General features: G+C 34.7%; 1 protein-coding gene across 2 annotated transcripts in view; it reads right to left on the bottom strand.

Moving 5' to 3' along the window:
- LOC117110924 overlaps positions 1-16936 on the bottom strand; it is a 28713-nt gene extending 11777 nt beyond the window's left edge. Inside the window, exons 1-3 of one of the 2 annotated variants that reach the window (XM_033253774.1) lie at positions 16319-16936; positions 11500-11619; positions 10107-11016 (exon numbers count right to left, since the gene is read on the bottom strand). In XM_033253774.1, the coding sequence (XP_033109665.1) occupies positions 10107-11016; positions 11500-11619; positions 16319-16387 (1099 nt within the window). In that variant the 5' untranslated portion in view covers positions 16388-16936. The remainder of the gene's footprint in view (positions 1-10106; positions 11017-11499; positions 11620-16318) is intronic. The other variant, XM_033253773.1, reaches the window with a different exon arrangement.
- Positions 16937-17467: the final 531 nt, after the last annotated feature.

Below are 17467 nucleotides of genomic sequence, written 5' to 3'. Positions count from 1 at the left end.
ATATATAACAATTCAAATTCTCATTTTCATTTTATGTAGAATAGGTTTATTACCGTTCACGTGGCAATATATAACGGCCTATCTTGATTGATGATATGAAACACAGACATGGAGGTCATGGTTGAATGTGTTTCAGCTGACACGTCAATGCGTTACAGATCCACAATTAACGCATTACATTACCGAGACACGACGGGAAAAACCAACAAATCAAATTCAAGATACATCGATTTTTAACGGAATTCGGATAATTACCGTACTAAAAGTTGGTTTCTATTGATTATTAAGTAGTTTTCTACTCTCGTGTGGTAATATTTTTATCATTTTTGCACCCGTGTGGTCGCGAGTGGTCGTGTGGTCGCAAGTGGTCCCGTGTGGTATTTAGTAGGACCCAATAACGTTCGCGAATTATTTAAGAAAAACACAGTGAGCATTCGCTTGGAAGTGACGTTATCAAGCCATGTAGAGCATACGCAGTTACAAAAAAGATGTCTCAGTAACCAAATAGCGGCTGTTAAGACATCTTACGAACCAAATAGTGGCTGCAAAGAGGATGATTACCAAGAAATCGTCCTAGGCTCTATCGTCTACCTACTGTACGTACGTAGACCTATGCATTGACAATTTCATTAAAAAAAACACAGAAACTGACAACACAACCTAGGGCCTAGGCCTACTACTACTACTCAGTGGCGTAGGAAAGTATTTTTCATTGGTTGGGGGGGGGGGGAATGATTGAAAATTCATCAAACGATAACCTTTGAAAATTCTTGGAATTGACATGAAATTACTGATGTCGTACACACCCTCTAGTGTGAAAAACGTGGCTTACTTTGCAAGCACATCTAACATCTAAGGAAAGAAGAGGTTAGATTGGTACCAGATAGAATAATTTTGTTATCAACATTAATACATTATGCTAATTTCCATCTTTGTAAGCACATTGGGGGAATATATCCCACATTTAGACCCCCCCCCTCCCGGGATCTACGCCTATGCTACTACTACTACTACTACTAGCCAAGTAGTTGAGCCAGGGCATTCCACATTTAATGTCGAAAAATATGTGCATTACGCTGAAGAGGATTAAGATTAGGCTAACTATTATCAAGATATCGTACGGTACTCAGGTTTTATGGATCCATATAAAATAGCCACACACTGGCGACAGTAGTAGAAAGGCCTAGACAAGCTATAGTGGAGGAGGGGAATGAATACAAATAAATAAAATAATATTAAAATTAATATTATTATTGCTGCGAAGCAGCCAATTCATATTGACAGCAATTTGACCTCTGAAAGGTCATTGTTTGTCAAAAAACAAGGGCCTAAGATGACTGAAAAGCGGAGTTTCCTTTCCTACTCTATGCCTAGACTAGCTAGGATGGTATAGTCCTAGCCTTGAAGGGACGAAGGTCCCAATGAAAAACAACGTCACTCCTTGATAGCTAAAATTGTCTATTTAACATCACAATAATTCATTATTAGATCTATAGTTGTTTTTTGAATTGTACTCCACAAATCTCAGCCGATACCTTGCACAACTCGTTCAACTTGTGATCAAATAACACGCTGGCTCGCACTTTGGCAACACTCTTTGGCAGTCAACTCGCCCCTAGAAAACCCGCACTTGGAAACTTGCCCCATAAAAAATGTACACTTCCTAGACCATGCAGTCTTCAAAATAAAAATTGTAACCTTTGGTAATCAACTACATTTTCCACATACATAGAAATTTTTGAAACTTTATTAAAAAAAACCTAAACCATAATTCACCACTATAGACACTTTTGACAAAAATTAAAAATTATGACTTTGTTACCCAATGAGAATTGTTCTAATATAAACAACGGGTCGTGTCTCATATTATTTGTTATATTTTTATTATTCATTATTTTCACTTGACACGCATAAATAATTTTGTTCGAAGAACATTTATATGCAGTTGTAGTTCGCAGCACTTCACTTGCAATTTGCAATTTCTAGTTATTAATATTAATAACAATAATAATACAAATGTGGTTTGGCTTAGTGGTTTTCATTCTGGTTGTTGAACTTGTAGGCAGCAGGAGTACAATACAGACAACAAACAGTAACAGACCCCCATGGATGGCAGAACAAACAAGGGAAAAAACAACATAAACTAGATTACGAGATGAGCATTTATTGGGGAAGAGTGAAATGGAACAACACAGTAAGGGAAAAAGATTGATTTGGCATTGACATCCTGAAACATTTGTCCAGGATTGGACCAACAATAGCAGATGATGAAGCCTCTGAAGGTTATGAACATGGTTGAGCCAAGAGTGACAGCTTAATTAATCTACCATATGGGATTACAACCCAGACAAAGTGGGGTTGATCACCATAACAAAAGCATGAATAATGTATGTTTGTTAAGTTTTAAATTAATTTCGGAATTTAAAGATTAAAGAATATTGTTCCATTTATTAAAAACATAAATGTATAAAAATATCTCACATGAGTCTTAATTAATGTTCATCAGTGTTTCTCAAACCTGCTTATTGTTCAGTAAAATGGTATATTTAAGCCCATATAACCGAAAGGTCCACTGATTAATCTCAGATAAGAAAGTATAATACATACTCCAAGTATTGAAATACACGCCATCGTGTTGGGATTCAATATTTCGACATTAATTACGTCATCATCATATGTAAGCCCATATGATATTTGTTATTGTCAATATGTATGTTGTTAAATGAATAAACAATTAATATCAAAATAGTGATATAAAGTGCTTACCCAAACTTGATCACCATGACAAAAGCATGGATTAAATGTATGTTTGTAAAGTTTTGAATAAATTTTAAAGAAGTTTAAAGAATATTAATATATCAAAATATACCAGTACATAAGCCCTATGATATTTGCCATTGTCAATATGTTTAAAAACAGGTATTAGCAAATAAGTTATTACATTATAAATATATATGTATAAGTGTGTATTTGTGAATATGTTTGTGATCATATGGAAAATGTTTTGCACAGTATTACATTTCAGGCTACACCACAACTCTGGAACAGGCCTGCTACTTCCAAATAAAGAAATTTTTAAAAATTTATTCCTAGATCTCTACTCAGGTGCTTCGCAACACCCTAAATATATATATTATATATATATATATATATATATATATACCATACCTTCAATAATGTAAACTGTACAATATTTATTGCTCTATAGGAAAATACAGTTACAGATTTATTTGTTGAAAGAGCAACTTACATACGATAACAAAAACATGTATTCATGGGATAAATTTGGAAGTAGTGTATACACAAATTGAATAAGCTACAGAAGTTGCGGCATATTTTTGTAGGAAATATTTCTTGTTAATATTTAGATATAGTTTGTTTGCAGAAAGCCAAGAGAAGAGATGATTAAGATTGTTATTAAGATTTTGTTCGATAAGGGCTGGTGATTTATTGGCTGTGTAAATAATAGTATCGTCAGCGAACATGTTGGCCAAACAGTTATCGAGTTAGGGAGATCATTAATATAAATGGAAAAGAGAAGAGGACCAAGAATAGTAACCTGGGGGATGCCAGTGTGTAAGGGAAGGAGAGAAGAGAGAGAATAATTGAAGGAGACACGTTGGAAGCAAAACGAAAGGTAGAAGTCAAACTAGAGGATAGTTTTATGAGAAAGGCCAAAGAAAGGAAGTTTTTGCATCAGGATAGAGTGGTTAATAGGGTGAAAGGGTCGTAGTGTCAGAAAGTATTGGTGGCCAAGATTAGATACACAAGTGGAAAATATTATAAGTAAATGTGTCACATGTTTAAGTAGTGACAAATCTGCTAAGGTTTGGCACGCCCGGATGCAACCTTTAACTTATCCGACCAAACCATGGGAAAAATTAGGATTTGATATAGTAGGTCCAAATGATGCAGCACCAGCAAACTGCAGATATGTCATAACATTAATTGATTATTACTCAAAGTGGCCGGAAGTAAGATTTGTGGCCAATGTTACAACTGAAAAAGTGATAGAATTTCTCACAATGGTTTTCAGCAAAGAGGGTTATCCCAAAGAGATAATCACAGATCATGGTGTTCAGTTCACAAGCTTAGAATTTAGAGAGTTTATAGAATAAAGAAATATTAAGCAATCTATGGCCGCTATTAACCACCCTCAGTCTAATGGGGCTTTGAAGAAGTTTAATAGAGTGTTAAAACATGCCATGCAAACATCTCACTTAGAGTGCAAAGACATGAAGAAGGCAATTAGAGAATTTCTTTTGTGTATCAAACAACACCACATGGGGTCACTCATCAACCTCCTTCGGTACTGCTCCATGGGCGCCAGATGAGAACTGTACTGGATATTAAAGATGTTACTAGTGAATCCAAATCTAAGGTGTCACTAGATAGTGTAAGAAAAATGATTAATAAGCATCAACAGATGCAGAAAGTTAACATTGATAGCCGTATGGCAGTTAAAATACCCAAATTTTGTGAGGGTATGTGGGTAAAAAGTTAAAAAACCGGGTCACATAAATAAAGATGTCAATGCATATATGGGGCTTTACAAGGTAATGAAACAAAGAGGCCAATCATTTAAATTAAGTGATCGTAAAGTTTGGAATGTGGAACACCTTAGCCTATCGAAATGTGAACACGGAGGGCTGACTATTGAACAACCATACCCATTACCAGATATGGAATTTATTCCACCACTGGAGAGAATTGATGAGGGCAATCCTCGTCAACGAGATGATGAGGAAAATCCTCAGTTGAGAATAGACCGTGAAGAACCATATGTTAATTACACGGTCAGGTAGGCAGGTCCAAAAACCCGCCAGATACCGGTATATTGAAGAAGCTTAATGGTAATGGTATTGGTTGGAGACTTATATAGCGCATAATACATGGTCTCTATGCGCTCGGGACTAGATGTTGCACTTTACAATAATTTTCTCCTCCCCTAAGGGTCACTTCATGTCTTCAGCAGCCAGTAAACCGGCGCACTTTCATCTGTCCACGACAGGGGCCGAATGAATCAGTACACCGGGGTAACCCCCTACTCATCTCGAAAGATGTACTGGGTTGATGAAAATTAACATTCAAAGCTAATCTGTTTGCTTTTTACATACAAGTAAAAAGTCAGAGATATATTGCGGGCGAAAGCCAGACAGTGACTTGAATGCAAGGACCATTAACTTGAAATAAATCCTTTGCTTAAAAGGCAGCCAGTGAAGTTCACAGAGAAGATGTGATGTGTGACTATGAGAGCATTGGATGTTAAAAATTAGACGTGTGGCTGAATTCTGCAATGTTATACATTGTACAGTTAAAACTCGGAGTACAATGAATTGCAATTCTAATATTAAAAACAAGTGCACAAACTGCTGCATGATAGGTGTCATGGTCGATAAATTTGTGAATTCTCCATAAATACATATTGGTACTTTATTGTATTGGTCAATTTACAAATAGACTTAACATGATTAGACAGTGACGGCGTGGAATCAAATATTACACCAAGATTTCGGACCGAGTTAGTAGGTAAAATGTTCAGTTCTCCAAGTGACAAAGAAGCCTGTTTAATGTACAGTAATTAAGCTCTACTGTAAGTGCCTCTTGGAAGCACATACAAGGAATTCAGTTTTGTTTTCGTTAAGTTAGAGCTTATTCTGAGCCATCCAAATCTTAATATCCTTGATACATACAGTAACTTAAGCCTATCCAATGCCAGATCAACAGTAGAGGGATCAGAAGGATCAAAATCCAGATACAGTTGCAGATCATCAGCATAAAAATTATATTTAAAACAATGATGCCTGATGATGTCTCCAAACTGACTGATGTATAGGCTAAAAAGAGCAGGACCCATACTGAGCCTGGTGGAACCCCAAATGCTAATAAGTGTGAATCTGAGTAATTATCATTGACACAGACACGACAACTCCTTTCGGTGAGATAGGAATCCAACCACCTTTAAGGCATATCCTGACAATCCAAGAGAAATATTTAGACGATTCATAAGGATCTTGTGGTCAACAGTGTCAAATGCAGCTGACAAATCGAACAAGACTAACAAGACACCTTGAAGTTTATCAATTGAGAGCAATGTTAGTATACACCTTGAGAAATACTGTTTCTGTACTATGGAGTGGACAATACGCCGACTGCAAGTGTTCAAAAAGTTTGTTCGAAGTAAGGTAAGCATTAAGTTTAATCTTTGCCTCTTTTTCAGTAACTTTTGAACAAAAAGATAGGTTACAGTAGATACCAGTCTAAAGTTTTTTTTCCATGCCAGTTTTCTTTAAAACTGGTTTAACCACTTCATTTCATTTCATTTATTTGTCTCAAACAATTACAATGTACATAAACAGAAACGGCAAAGAACAATCACAAAAGTACAAAAAAAAGAGACAGGACACTCCAAAAGTAAAATCAATCACTGTTGAGTGGAGGCCCTTTAAAGGAAAAACACAATACATACAATATAAAATTCTTCAGAAAGATAAAAAATCGAAAGATAAGTATTAAAATATAGAAAAATGAGTAAAAATCAATAAATGAGCAAATTTAATTTAAAAGGTATTTGAGATATAAAAATATTCAGATAAGCATTAAAATTTATCTTAAAAGTATAAGAGACAGATTTCAAGCTTTGTAATCAAAGGCAAAATGATATTAATATGCTTTTTGAGCAGATCAGTAGGACAGTCATCAAGGCATAATGATTTTGGTAAGCATTTCCTAAGCAAACATAATATGTCCACGTCTGACATGGGAGAGAACTCTGAAAAAGCCACAGAACAGTGAGAATCATAGGTGGGATCACCAGGTTAAGGATCCAATGTGTCAAACTCATGGTGAATACCAGCAACCTTTCCAACAAAGATGTTGGCAAACCTAGTCAAATCTCGAGGGAAATCAAAATCAGGCAGTGATTTTGTGTTTCGATTAAGTTGACAATTCACTGCATTGAATGACGACTTCATATCGGTGCAACCAGATAACAAGTTCTTGAAGTGAATGACTTTGGTGTCAAGAATAGCAACTTTGACACACCATTTAGCAGCACAAAAAGTGTCATGGTTAGTATCACATTTGTCCTTCATAAACTTGCGTTTATCTCTTTTTCACAATCCTGGATATCATGGGTGCAACTTGATTGAGACATTTAGTTAAGGCAGATGAAAAACTAATAGCCATGTTTTCACAGAATCATCACCAGCCAATAATGGTGAAAGTTCTGAGGTTAAGTCAAGCTCAAATTTCTTATGGTCAATCATACCCAAAGAGGGATAAGAAATCATCTGAGAAAAAAACTTTCGGCTTAGTGAGATCAATATTGATAGTAATTGTTATTGTCGTGATGGAATAATAGACAATAACTGCATTTGCGTCAGGAGAAACATGTATAGGTGTAATTTTGCCCTACCTGACGTGGAAATGTACCGAATACTCCGTACATTTGAAAACAACTGCGAGATCAATATTAGCACAAACAACAGAATGGTCAGAGTGACAGTTCCAATGGATAAAGTGTTCAACAAGTTGAATGAGAGGATCTAAATATGTCCAGCACCATGTGTGGATTCAGTAACAAGCCGATGAAAGGTGAGCATTAATAGTAGCAACATGCATTTTAAATGGGCAGTCAAAATGGACATTAAAATCTCCAAGTAAAAACAACTTACCAGGTAGCAGATGAAACTGCTCAATGAATTCTTCAAATTCAAACTCAAACTGGGAGTAAGTGAAGTGGTTTTTGGCAGATGGCGGAAGATAATAAATAATGACAAACAAGAATTTTCGAGAGGCAACAGTGACGATGGCATGCTCAAAAGTCACTAATTGAGATTGCAGATCGAAGGGCTGAAGATTGAGTTAGTTCCTGAGAGATTAAAAATCCCCAAACCACAAGTGTCAGAATCACATTGGGAAGTTTAAAGGCAGTGTAGCCAGGGGGTGATTCACCAATCTCAACATGGTCATCAAAAGATAACCATGACTCACTAATGACCATTAAATCAACTAAATGCTCAATCACATAGGTTGGATTCGGACGTAAACTCAATTACATGGGTAATCTACTAATAACCTCGGGGATAAATGTGACGGTCGTTCGGACGAGTAAAATAACAATCCATTTACCCATTAATTGACGGAAGTTACGTATTTTACAAGCTTCTGCAAGGTCAGAATTCGGAATAGTTCGTGACCTGAGTGACGACCCCGTGTCAAATTAGCAATGTTTTCGCGGAGATTTCAATACTTCATACACGAATTTACGCTATTTCTGCTTACTTTTGATACAATTTACTCATTTCCTTGCGATTATCCTTACAAATTGCGCCGAATTATGATTAACCCAGCCGACCAAACTATCGTGACAACTTTTATATTGCTTCTCGACGACGGATTTGATCTAAACCAAGCTTTTTGACGAAGAAAGTACAGCAACGACGAAGACAACGACCAGCGTGGAAAGAAAACTTGGGCAACAACGCGAAGAATCATGCAGCGTGGTCGCGAGCTTCTTTTTGTCCAGTGCAATCTGACCCGGCGTTGTTAACAAATCTGAAGGGTCAACTTGTGACCTGGGCCTTGTTACGGGTGATTAATTACGCCTGTAATGGTGTAATTGAAATATCCAGTAAAAAAGGTGGGTTTTTGGGCCAGATGTTTTTCGAATTTTCTATACCCAGGGGCATTATTTAATTGCCGCATGCGACCGCTCAGCTGGTGGTACCCAGTTAAATTTTACTCGTCCGAATCGGCCCATAGTCACAAAACCAGCAGAATGAGAATTCCAATGCTTTAGACAAAATATCTTGTTAGTTGGACAAGGGCGGCAGGAAACAGGTACACAGAGTCAATATGTTACATATTACATACATGGCTATTCCGATGGTATTTTTTTAAAAATCCAATCCAATCAGTACATTTGTATTAATGGGCCTTTCTTTGCAGATATGAAGCGTTGCACCCCACATACTTAAGCACCTCACAACCCACAGTATTTGATTATCTTTTAACTTTATTACATATTACATATATGGCTATTCCGATGGCATTTTTTTATCCTATCCAATCCAATCAGTACATTTGTATTAGGACCTTTCTTTGCAGATACAAAGTGCTACACCCACATACTTAGGCACCTTACAATTCACAGTATTTGATTTTCTTTTCACTTTACTGGTTTTCATGTTTTTGCATATTTATTTTAGAAGCTAATCTATTACCATATTTCTTTTACAAATTACATATATGGCTTTTCCAATGGCATTTTTTTTTTTTATCAGAAGAAATAATACAATGTTTGTGTTATAGTAGTGAAGTACTATAACATGTCAGGTAGGGCAAACATCGATTTGTACATATAGTATAGGATCAACTGATTAAAAATAAAATATGAGTATAGCCCAAAAGAAGTTCTTTGGAGTTACCATACTTATATTTTATTTAAATATAGTATTATTACATTTTTGCTACACTGTATTATAGTTAATGTAATTATCATTAGTGCTAATACCTTTCTTCCTCTTGATTTTATTGGATTTTTACATTTATAAAAATTGTCTTTATGTTATATTGTCTTTTAATATATTTTTATAGCCTAACTTTGCTTATTACCTACAGTTTTTTACACTGATCTTCTGTCTAATTAAAATATTGTTTATTAGGGCTGCTTATTTCTGCAGAAAAGATCTCTTTATTCATCTTTAATGTATATCTTAGATGTTCTATCCCATTTGTACATTCTCCTGATGAAGTCCACTTTGTGGATGAAAGCTAGAAATAATACATTTTATACTAAAAAGTGCTCTCATTTCTTACATTGTTTGATAGCAGATCTTTTATTCAAAGTAACTGAAAAAAAGACAACAAACAAAATTAGACCATTCATACCATCTGCAATAAATAAATAAATAATTATTGTGCCATTTGATGCATTAAAAATTCACTGGTAAACTTACCATTACGAAAGTTAATAGAGCAACCAACAGTTTTGGGTTGGAACAATGGGATGGGGACAATGTGATTTTCTATAAAACACATTGAACAAGAAAATGTTACAACCTCAAAGAATTTATAATTAATAATTGAAATAATTTACTCACAAGAGATTTGCTTGGATTTCTGTTCTGCAACTGTATTTACTTCTTTTATACACCTGTACAACCACTGCAGTTTTGAAACAGGCACCCTGTCTTCAACAGCAAGATTTAAATATTGAAAGGCAGTCCCATAGCTTTCAAGAAATTCCTCCAGATCAATACCCCCTCGATGTTTAGGAATTGAATTTGCTGGTATTTCTTGGAGTAGTATTCCTGATAAAGAGATTGGTCCATTTGTCTGGTGATCATCATAAAAAACTGAATTTTTCAGTTTCAATGGCTTATGTGAATTTTGATTACAAAGTTCACCATTTAAACGTTCGCAAAACACACCAGAATCATCAGTTATTCCATCATCTTTAGTCACTGGTGTGATAACGATTCTTGAGAGTAAAGAAGCGCCTCCATTCATTTTGTCCTTCTGGCTTAGAGATGGATAAGATCTTTCAGGAGACACTCTTCTGTCCTTAACATTAGGTGACATTTGGAGGCCTACACCAACTGGTAAAGTTGCACTTGAAGTAGGCACATACATTCCATCAATAATTGCACTGCCACGATTTGGTCTAGATTTGCGTTTTTCTGCTTTACTTGATCCAGGACACAAGTTAGAGTCATTAGGAGACAAAGAGGAGTGTCGACCAATAGTGCTTGTACTGGCCTGTGAATCTTCTCTGCATAGGGTTGTCTTAACTGATGGAGGGTCATCTGTCATACTTATACCAGACTCACATCTTTCATTAAGTCTTGATCTGGCGACACTAGGTCCACTATTTGTAGGCTGTTTCTGTTCTTTATTTGATCTATAAAGCCCCATAATGTTTAGAATCCATGCATCATTAATCTGCAAAGCCTCAAGACTTGCTTGGCTTAAAATGATTTGCAGTAAGTTTGTTTTACTGTTGTATGCTTTCTAAATTGGAAAAAAAGAAATATATGTCAATATCTATGTATTTACAAGTAGCTGAATGTTCTTATTTATAACTTGCATGACATTAAGAATATACACGTTTATAAAGCTTCCATACCTAAGGATGCACGGATGCTTAAGCAACTTTTTACAGGGTACAGTAAATTGATTGAATAGGAAAGATGAGTTAGAGAATCAGACATTTTCATATAATATCCACCAAGATTCTGTTTCTTTAAGGAGTAAAATATAAAACTAAAACGTTATAATATACCTTAATATAAAATAAAATATTTGAACAGTTGAGTTATCATCATAATTTCAATCCAACTTCACCCACTCTGCCGATGAAAAGCCTGGATGGTATTACACATATCTAGAGTGATCTTTCATTATTTAAATCATACATAACAATTATCTTTTAATCTCAATACCAGTCTCATTGATGACTTTATAAATAAGGAATTTAAAGCCATTTAAGCTTACTTCATACAGCTGTAGAATGGATCTGCTGGTCAAATGGAAGAAGCACCTTTCATAACTTGTCCAAAGTCTAGAACGGTTCCTTGACTGTATATCTGTATCCTCCATAAGACTCCCCACCACCTGTAAAAGAGCACAATAATGAATCAGTTGATCTGATTTTATGATCATATATTTTGATTTTAGGATTAAGATTAGAAAAAGTAAAGCATTTTTAAGAATATTTTTTACAATTTATTAACTAAAACATTTTTCTATCAGTAAACACAAACACATCAATACAGCATTGCAGACCTACAGCTATTTGGGTATCTGATAGAACTCTAGTCACTAGCACATGCTTAGTGGTCGAGTGATTATGACACGAAGATATTTTAGTTGTATTGAGGTCATGAGTTCAATTCCCACCTGAATCACTTGAAACTATAATCTGACAAATATGTGTTTGACTCAAACATAAAATAATATTCGCCATCCATATGTTTTGTAGAGAATTGACAAAAATGCTGTGACTGAAAGGTCAGCACCATGACCTTTAGAAAATTCCTTCTATAATTTTACTTTTCAAAGGTCAGGAATAGATTAAATAATTTGTTTTCTGTGGTTGCTTGTGTTTTCCTTTTCTCAAGGTAATACAAATTTAAATTATGATATTTACTGCTGTTTTTAAATGAAAATGAAATTAAAAAATATAATGCTAAAAATATTAATCCACCTTGATTCCTGACAAGTGTAGACAAATGTGCATTGCCCAGGAATGCATTATGGTTACAAAGCAAACCAGTTTGAGGTTGACTTTCCACGAGAATTAAAAATATTATTAAGTATCTGATTCAGGCAGTCATTACACAAACCTCATCAATGTAATTGTAACAAAATGCGCGTAACAGGGGTCTTTTGGGTCGGGGGGGGGGGGACAAAGGTAATAATTTTCCTGGTTAGTAATTTATCATACCCATCCCACCCCACTCCCCATATAGAAAACAATACGACATAGGGCTTATCTTATTTATAATATAGGCCACACACGTGTGTTTGAAACTAAATATAAGCATTTTCATCATGGTTTTATTTATTACAAACATATTCTTTCACCATCACTACACATTGAGGCCCTTCTTTTAGGTTTTTTAGGTTAATGGTTGTAAAGTGCAACATCTAGTCCCGAGCGCATAGAGACCATGTATTATGCGCTATATAAGTCTCTAACCATTACCATTACCATTACCATTAAAACGATCTATCTTAAATTTTTCTTTCTTGAGTTTGGGACTATTGTGTGTTTAAAAAACTTAAAAGGATAACTCTAAAAAACCCTAGTAAATGCGCGCGAAGCGCGCAAATTTTTTTTGTGTTTTTAATTCTAATTTCGTCGGAATTGATCAAAACTCTCTAAAATGTGCAATTTATAGAGGACATTGGCCTACAGTAACGAGAAATGCGCACGAAGCGTGCAAAATTTTAGGATTTTAGCCATTTTCAGAAGATGAAAAGGGCATTTATCAAGGGGTGGGGAAAGATTTTCCAAAGATGGATATTTTCTCCTTGTCCCCCAGTGTTTTTAATTCTAATTTCGTCGGAATTGATCCAAAATCCCTAAAATGTGCAATTTTTACAGGAAATTTGCCTACCCTGACAGGAAATGTGCGCGAAGCGCGCACAATTTGAGATTTTTAAGCACTTTCAGGGGATGAAAAGGGCATTTATAAAGGAGTGGGAAAGATTTTTCAAAGATAGATATTTTCCCCTTGTTCCTCTGTGGTTAGCCTATGCCATCTGGCAGCTTAGATCAAAGGAGTTAAGTGGAGAAGAGGTTGCAGGGTGTTGTGAGTCTGGTCATTATGATATCTTCCTTTTTATTCTTGTTTTTATTTTTCTCTCCTCTTTTGCTTACCTTTTTCCTTTCCTTTTCTCTTCCCCTTCTTTCTCTTCCCCTCCCTCTCCCCTCTTTCTTTTCTCTTATTACCCAGCCCGGTACGACGGCTAGTTCAGCCCGGTAAAAACTGTCGGGGGCCCCCGCCTGTTACGCCACTGTGCCCTGATAATGTTTGATAATGTTTTCATTCTAAGGGAGCTATATCAAAAATGTTTTACAATTAATTTAAAATTCTGTTGACCCACATGTCTTACAAACTGTTGCTGCTTGTAGGTTACAGGTTCCGTTGAGCTTGTGCTTCAATGCTATGCTAAATCATGGGTATATTCCCGATAACTTTTCAAAGGTCATACCTGTACCTGTATCGAAGGCATGGTGATAAGAATAACTATAGACTGATTGCTCTAGCTAGTGTCACCTCTAAAGTACTAGACATGATTCAAATTCATTTTTCAGGCCATAATTTTAATACTGATGATAGGCAGTTTTCCTTTAAAGCTGACCACTCTAATTATATATGCATATATTTGCTAAAACCAAATATTGATCGTTATATTATAATGGCAGTCCAGTATATTGTTGCTTTTTGATGCTTCAAAAGCTTTCGATAGAGTAAATCACTGGATTTAAAAAGTTCATTGACATAGGTGTACCTCTGTTGATAATTAAAATTCTAGTCTTGGTACCAAAAGTTTGCTGTGTGATGAGGAAGTAGTGTTTCCGATTTCTTTCCTGTTACTAATGGAGTTAGACAGAGAGGAGTTATGTCTCCACATATATAATATTTATATTGATGATATATGCAAATGGATAATTCTAACTTTGGCTGTTAAATCAACACTACCAAGATTAATTGTTTAAGTTATGGAGATGATATTGTAACAATGTCTCCATCAGCAAGTGGCCATCAGTGCCTCCGTGAGTCATATTCAAAAAATCACGATAGCGTGTTTAATACCCAAAAACTGAAGTGCATGATGTTTTGTCTGCGCATCCGCAAAGTTAATAGTACGCCAAATACTTTCTTAATAATGCTACTCTTGATTATGTTAATTATATTTATTACCTCAGACTGTAGCGTTATGCATTAGAGCTAATAGCATTGCAAGAACATTTAGCAGATGCTCAGATGAATTTAAGTGTTTTTTTATTTAAAAAGTTTTGCATGAATATGTATTGTTGTACTTTGAGGTGTAATTATACAAAAGCTGCAATTAAATCAACAATGCTTTGCGGCTAATGCTTCGAAAGCCTAGGTACAGTAGTGCATGCATGATGTTGTGGAAAATGAATGTTCCATCTTTCTTTGAATTCATTAGATGATCGAAACAAATTTCAGTACAAGGTTTCAAACTGTACAAATTCACTCATAATTCAAATTAAACAATATGTTCTAAACACATCTTCACTATATCATAAATGGAATAAGCTAACACACTAAAAGCACCAGTACTTGTGTGTTTGTTTTTAGGTCTACAATACATGCATCAGAGTTTCACAGATGATTCAATGGAAGTACACAACATCTCAAAAAAGTATCTTCTGATCTGTATGAAAGCTTCTGTAGTTAATAGTTAACCAAAAGTACCAAGGAAAATATTAAATTCTGGTGCAGATGGAGATTTGGCTAGTAATTTGAGGGGAAAGTGGGTGGTGTCATTGAAAAAGTGCTTACATCCTAGACCGGAATATCTCAAAAACTGATCAATTAATTTGAATGAGACTTTTTAAAATGGTTTGACATGGTTCAACAAGGAAATAATTAAATTTTGATGACGATTTGGAGTAAGGTGTAGATATGACCACACACAAGCGAGAAAATTGTTAATATACTAGCCCAGGAAACTGAATGGAACATCAGGATAAAAAAGGTAGCCAAAAATATATGGTTACATCTAAACAACATGGACCTACATCAATGTGTATACAAACTGCTAAACATATATGACAACATTTTAAAGGAGTCTGACCCCCCCAAACACAAAGCATCATGGTTCATCGGAACCAACATCGGATAAGTATCGGTATCGGATACTGGGACATAATGTTGAAAATTCTGATATTCTACTGAATTTATGCATTTTAATTATTAAATCATTAATTTTTACCTGTAGAAAAACTGTACTCATTAAATTTTGGTTTATTTCTTAAAACTCTCAAATTTCATTTTATTTTGGAACAACATTGCTTTAGAAACAAAGAATCCGCTCAAATAAAATTCAGAACAAAATGGGAGTTTCTGACTTCTTTATCAATATTAATTAAAATGCTGTTGGACTGGAGATTGTTATATCAATTTTTTTTAAATTATTATTATTATTGTTATTATTATTGTTGTTGTTATTGTTGTTGTTGTTGTTGTTGTTATTATTATTATTAGTATTAACTCTTTTGTAAAAAAAAGGATTTTACAATATATCGGTGATTATTACATTATGTTATTTTTATTGTTGACTTTTATGTTGCAATTGTTGTATGTTTTTTGAAATTATTTAAAATTAAAAAAAACCTCAAAAATAAGAAAGAAAAAAAATAATCTCCAGCAAAATAAACAATTTCCCTATTCATTTTTGCATATTCTTTCAGTTAGATTTTTAATGAAAAGTTCATTTAACCAGATCTCCCATAAGTGGCTTCTTCCAAATTGGGACCCCAGTTATTATCATTATTCATATATATATATATATATATACATATATATATATATGGACCTGAAAACCGATCGAGACTACAATAAAAAATAAAAGGATATCTCCGAAGGCTAGACGATCCGACTTCGAACAACGTCGAAAAACAATTTCATTACTATATGTCAGTAAGTGTCATTGTAAATTCTAAATTAATTTCTGCGCTGATTACTAGTTGCAATATTATGGAATTTTTGTTCCATATGTGTTTGATCTAATGCTGTCTCTTATACACATCTAGATGTGTATAAGAGACAGCCTTATCATAGGACTTGCGCATGCTGTCAGTCAGTGTTGCAATGTTATCGTGCAAAAGGCTGCCGCACATCTTTATCAAACAGAAATTTTAATCATGCAAAAATAAAAGAAAAATGCTAAGAAAATGTGGTGCTGGTGAGCAATAACAGACCTAAAGAGGAGGCACATCATGCCAACACTACATTTGTGACATCCCAGGTTTAGTGTAGCATAGCTTATACCATGTGTAATGCTATAGCATTCCAAATTCAGCTCAGTTAGCTTAAACACTAGTGTAAGAATGTAATTTCGTAGTTTCAACCGAATTTTGAAAATCCCCTCCACCCCGAACCGAAGATATTCTTTACTTAAATCCAAAGTTCTATATTTACGAGCCTCAACTGCAAGGCCATCTATGTATGTCGTCAGATTACTTGGTTGAACAAACAAAACAATGTAATGCTATATACATAATTGAGAAGGATGCATTGTTCAAGGAAATCCAAAAGCATGAAACAGGTGTACTGCGCTAAAATCCTGGGGTGCCAGGTACCATGTTAGTAAGACCAAATAAATACTAGTGTAAGGTCACAGTTATTTTAGAGCTTTTTGCATTTATAGTTATTGTTATTATAGCATTTAAATTTAAAAAAAGTTTAAATGTCAATTGTTTTACTTTAGTTAACTGTATTTGTAATATTTTTCAGATTAAAAAAAAAAACAATTAATGAGTAAATAATTATGATATACTTTCCCTCTACAGACACCACAAGGAGACACAAACTTCAAAAAGCATATTTTGTCATTTTGATATATACATCAAACTTTACCTTTCAGCTAATTTTTAAGAGTGCAACTATACCAATTAGCTAATTAAACTAATTAACTGTGGTGCACAAACTGAGAAAAATGGATTTTTCGTTTTCACAAAGACAAAACTTTCAGTAGGTTATTAAAACACGCGCTTGCGGCGTTGCAATCCTTGCGATCGCCAGGTAAGGTCTGGTTTAGTTAAGGCTAGATGTAAAGATTAGATTTCCAAACTTACCTAGGCATAGCGGTACCCTTCTTGCAGTATAACTTAATTGTAATAGGTTTATACACGTGCATCAAATGTGGAATTATTAGTAAAAGCATAATGCTTGAAGCAGGATAAGCCGAGATTGTAGGT

The sequence above is a fragment of the Anneissia japonica genome, unplaced genomic scaffold (genome assembly GCF_011630105.1).
Source record: "Anneissia japonica isolate Jap-2015-1 unplaced genomic scaffold, ASM1163010v1 scaffold277_len1293397_cov203, whole genome shotgun sequence".
Classification (NCBI taxonomy): domain Eukaryota; kingdom Metazoa; phylum Echinodermata; class Crinoidea; order Comatulida; family Comatulidae; genus Anneissia; species Anneissia japonica.
The sequence above is the reverse complement of the archived record's forward strand: the minus strand, read 5'-3'. Positions and strand labels throughout refer to the sequence as shown.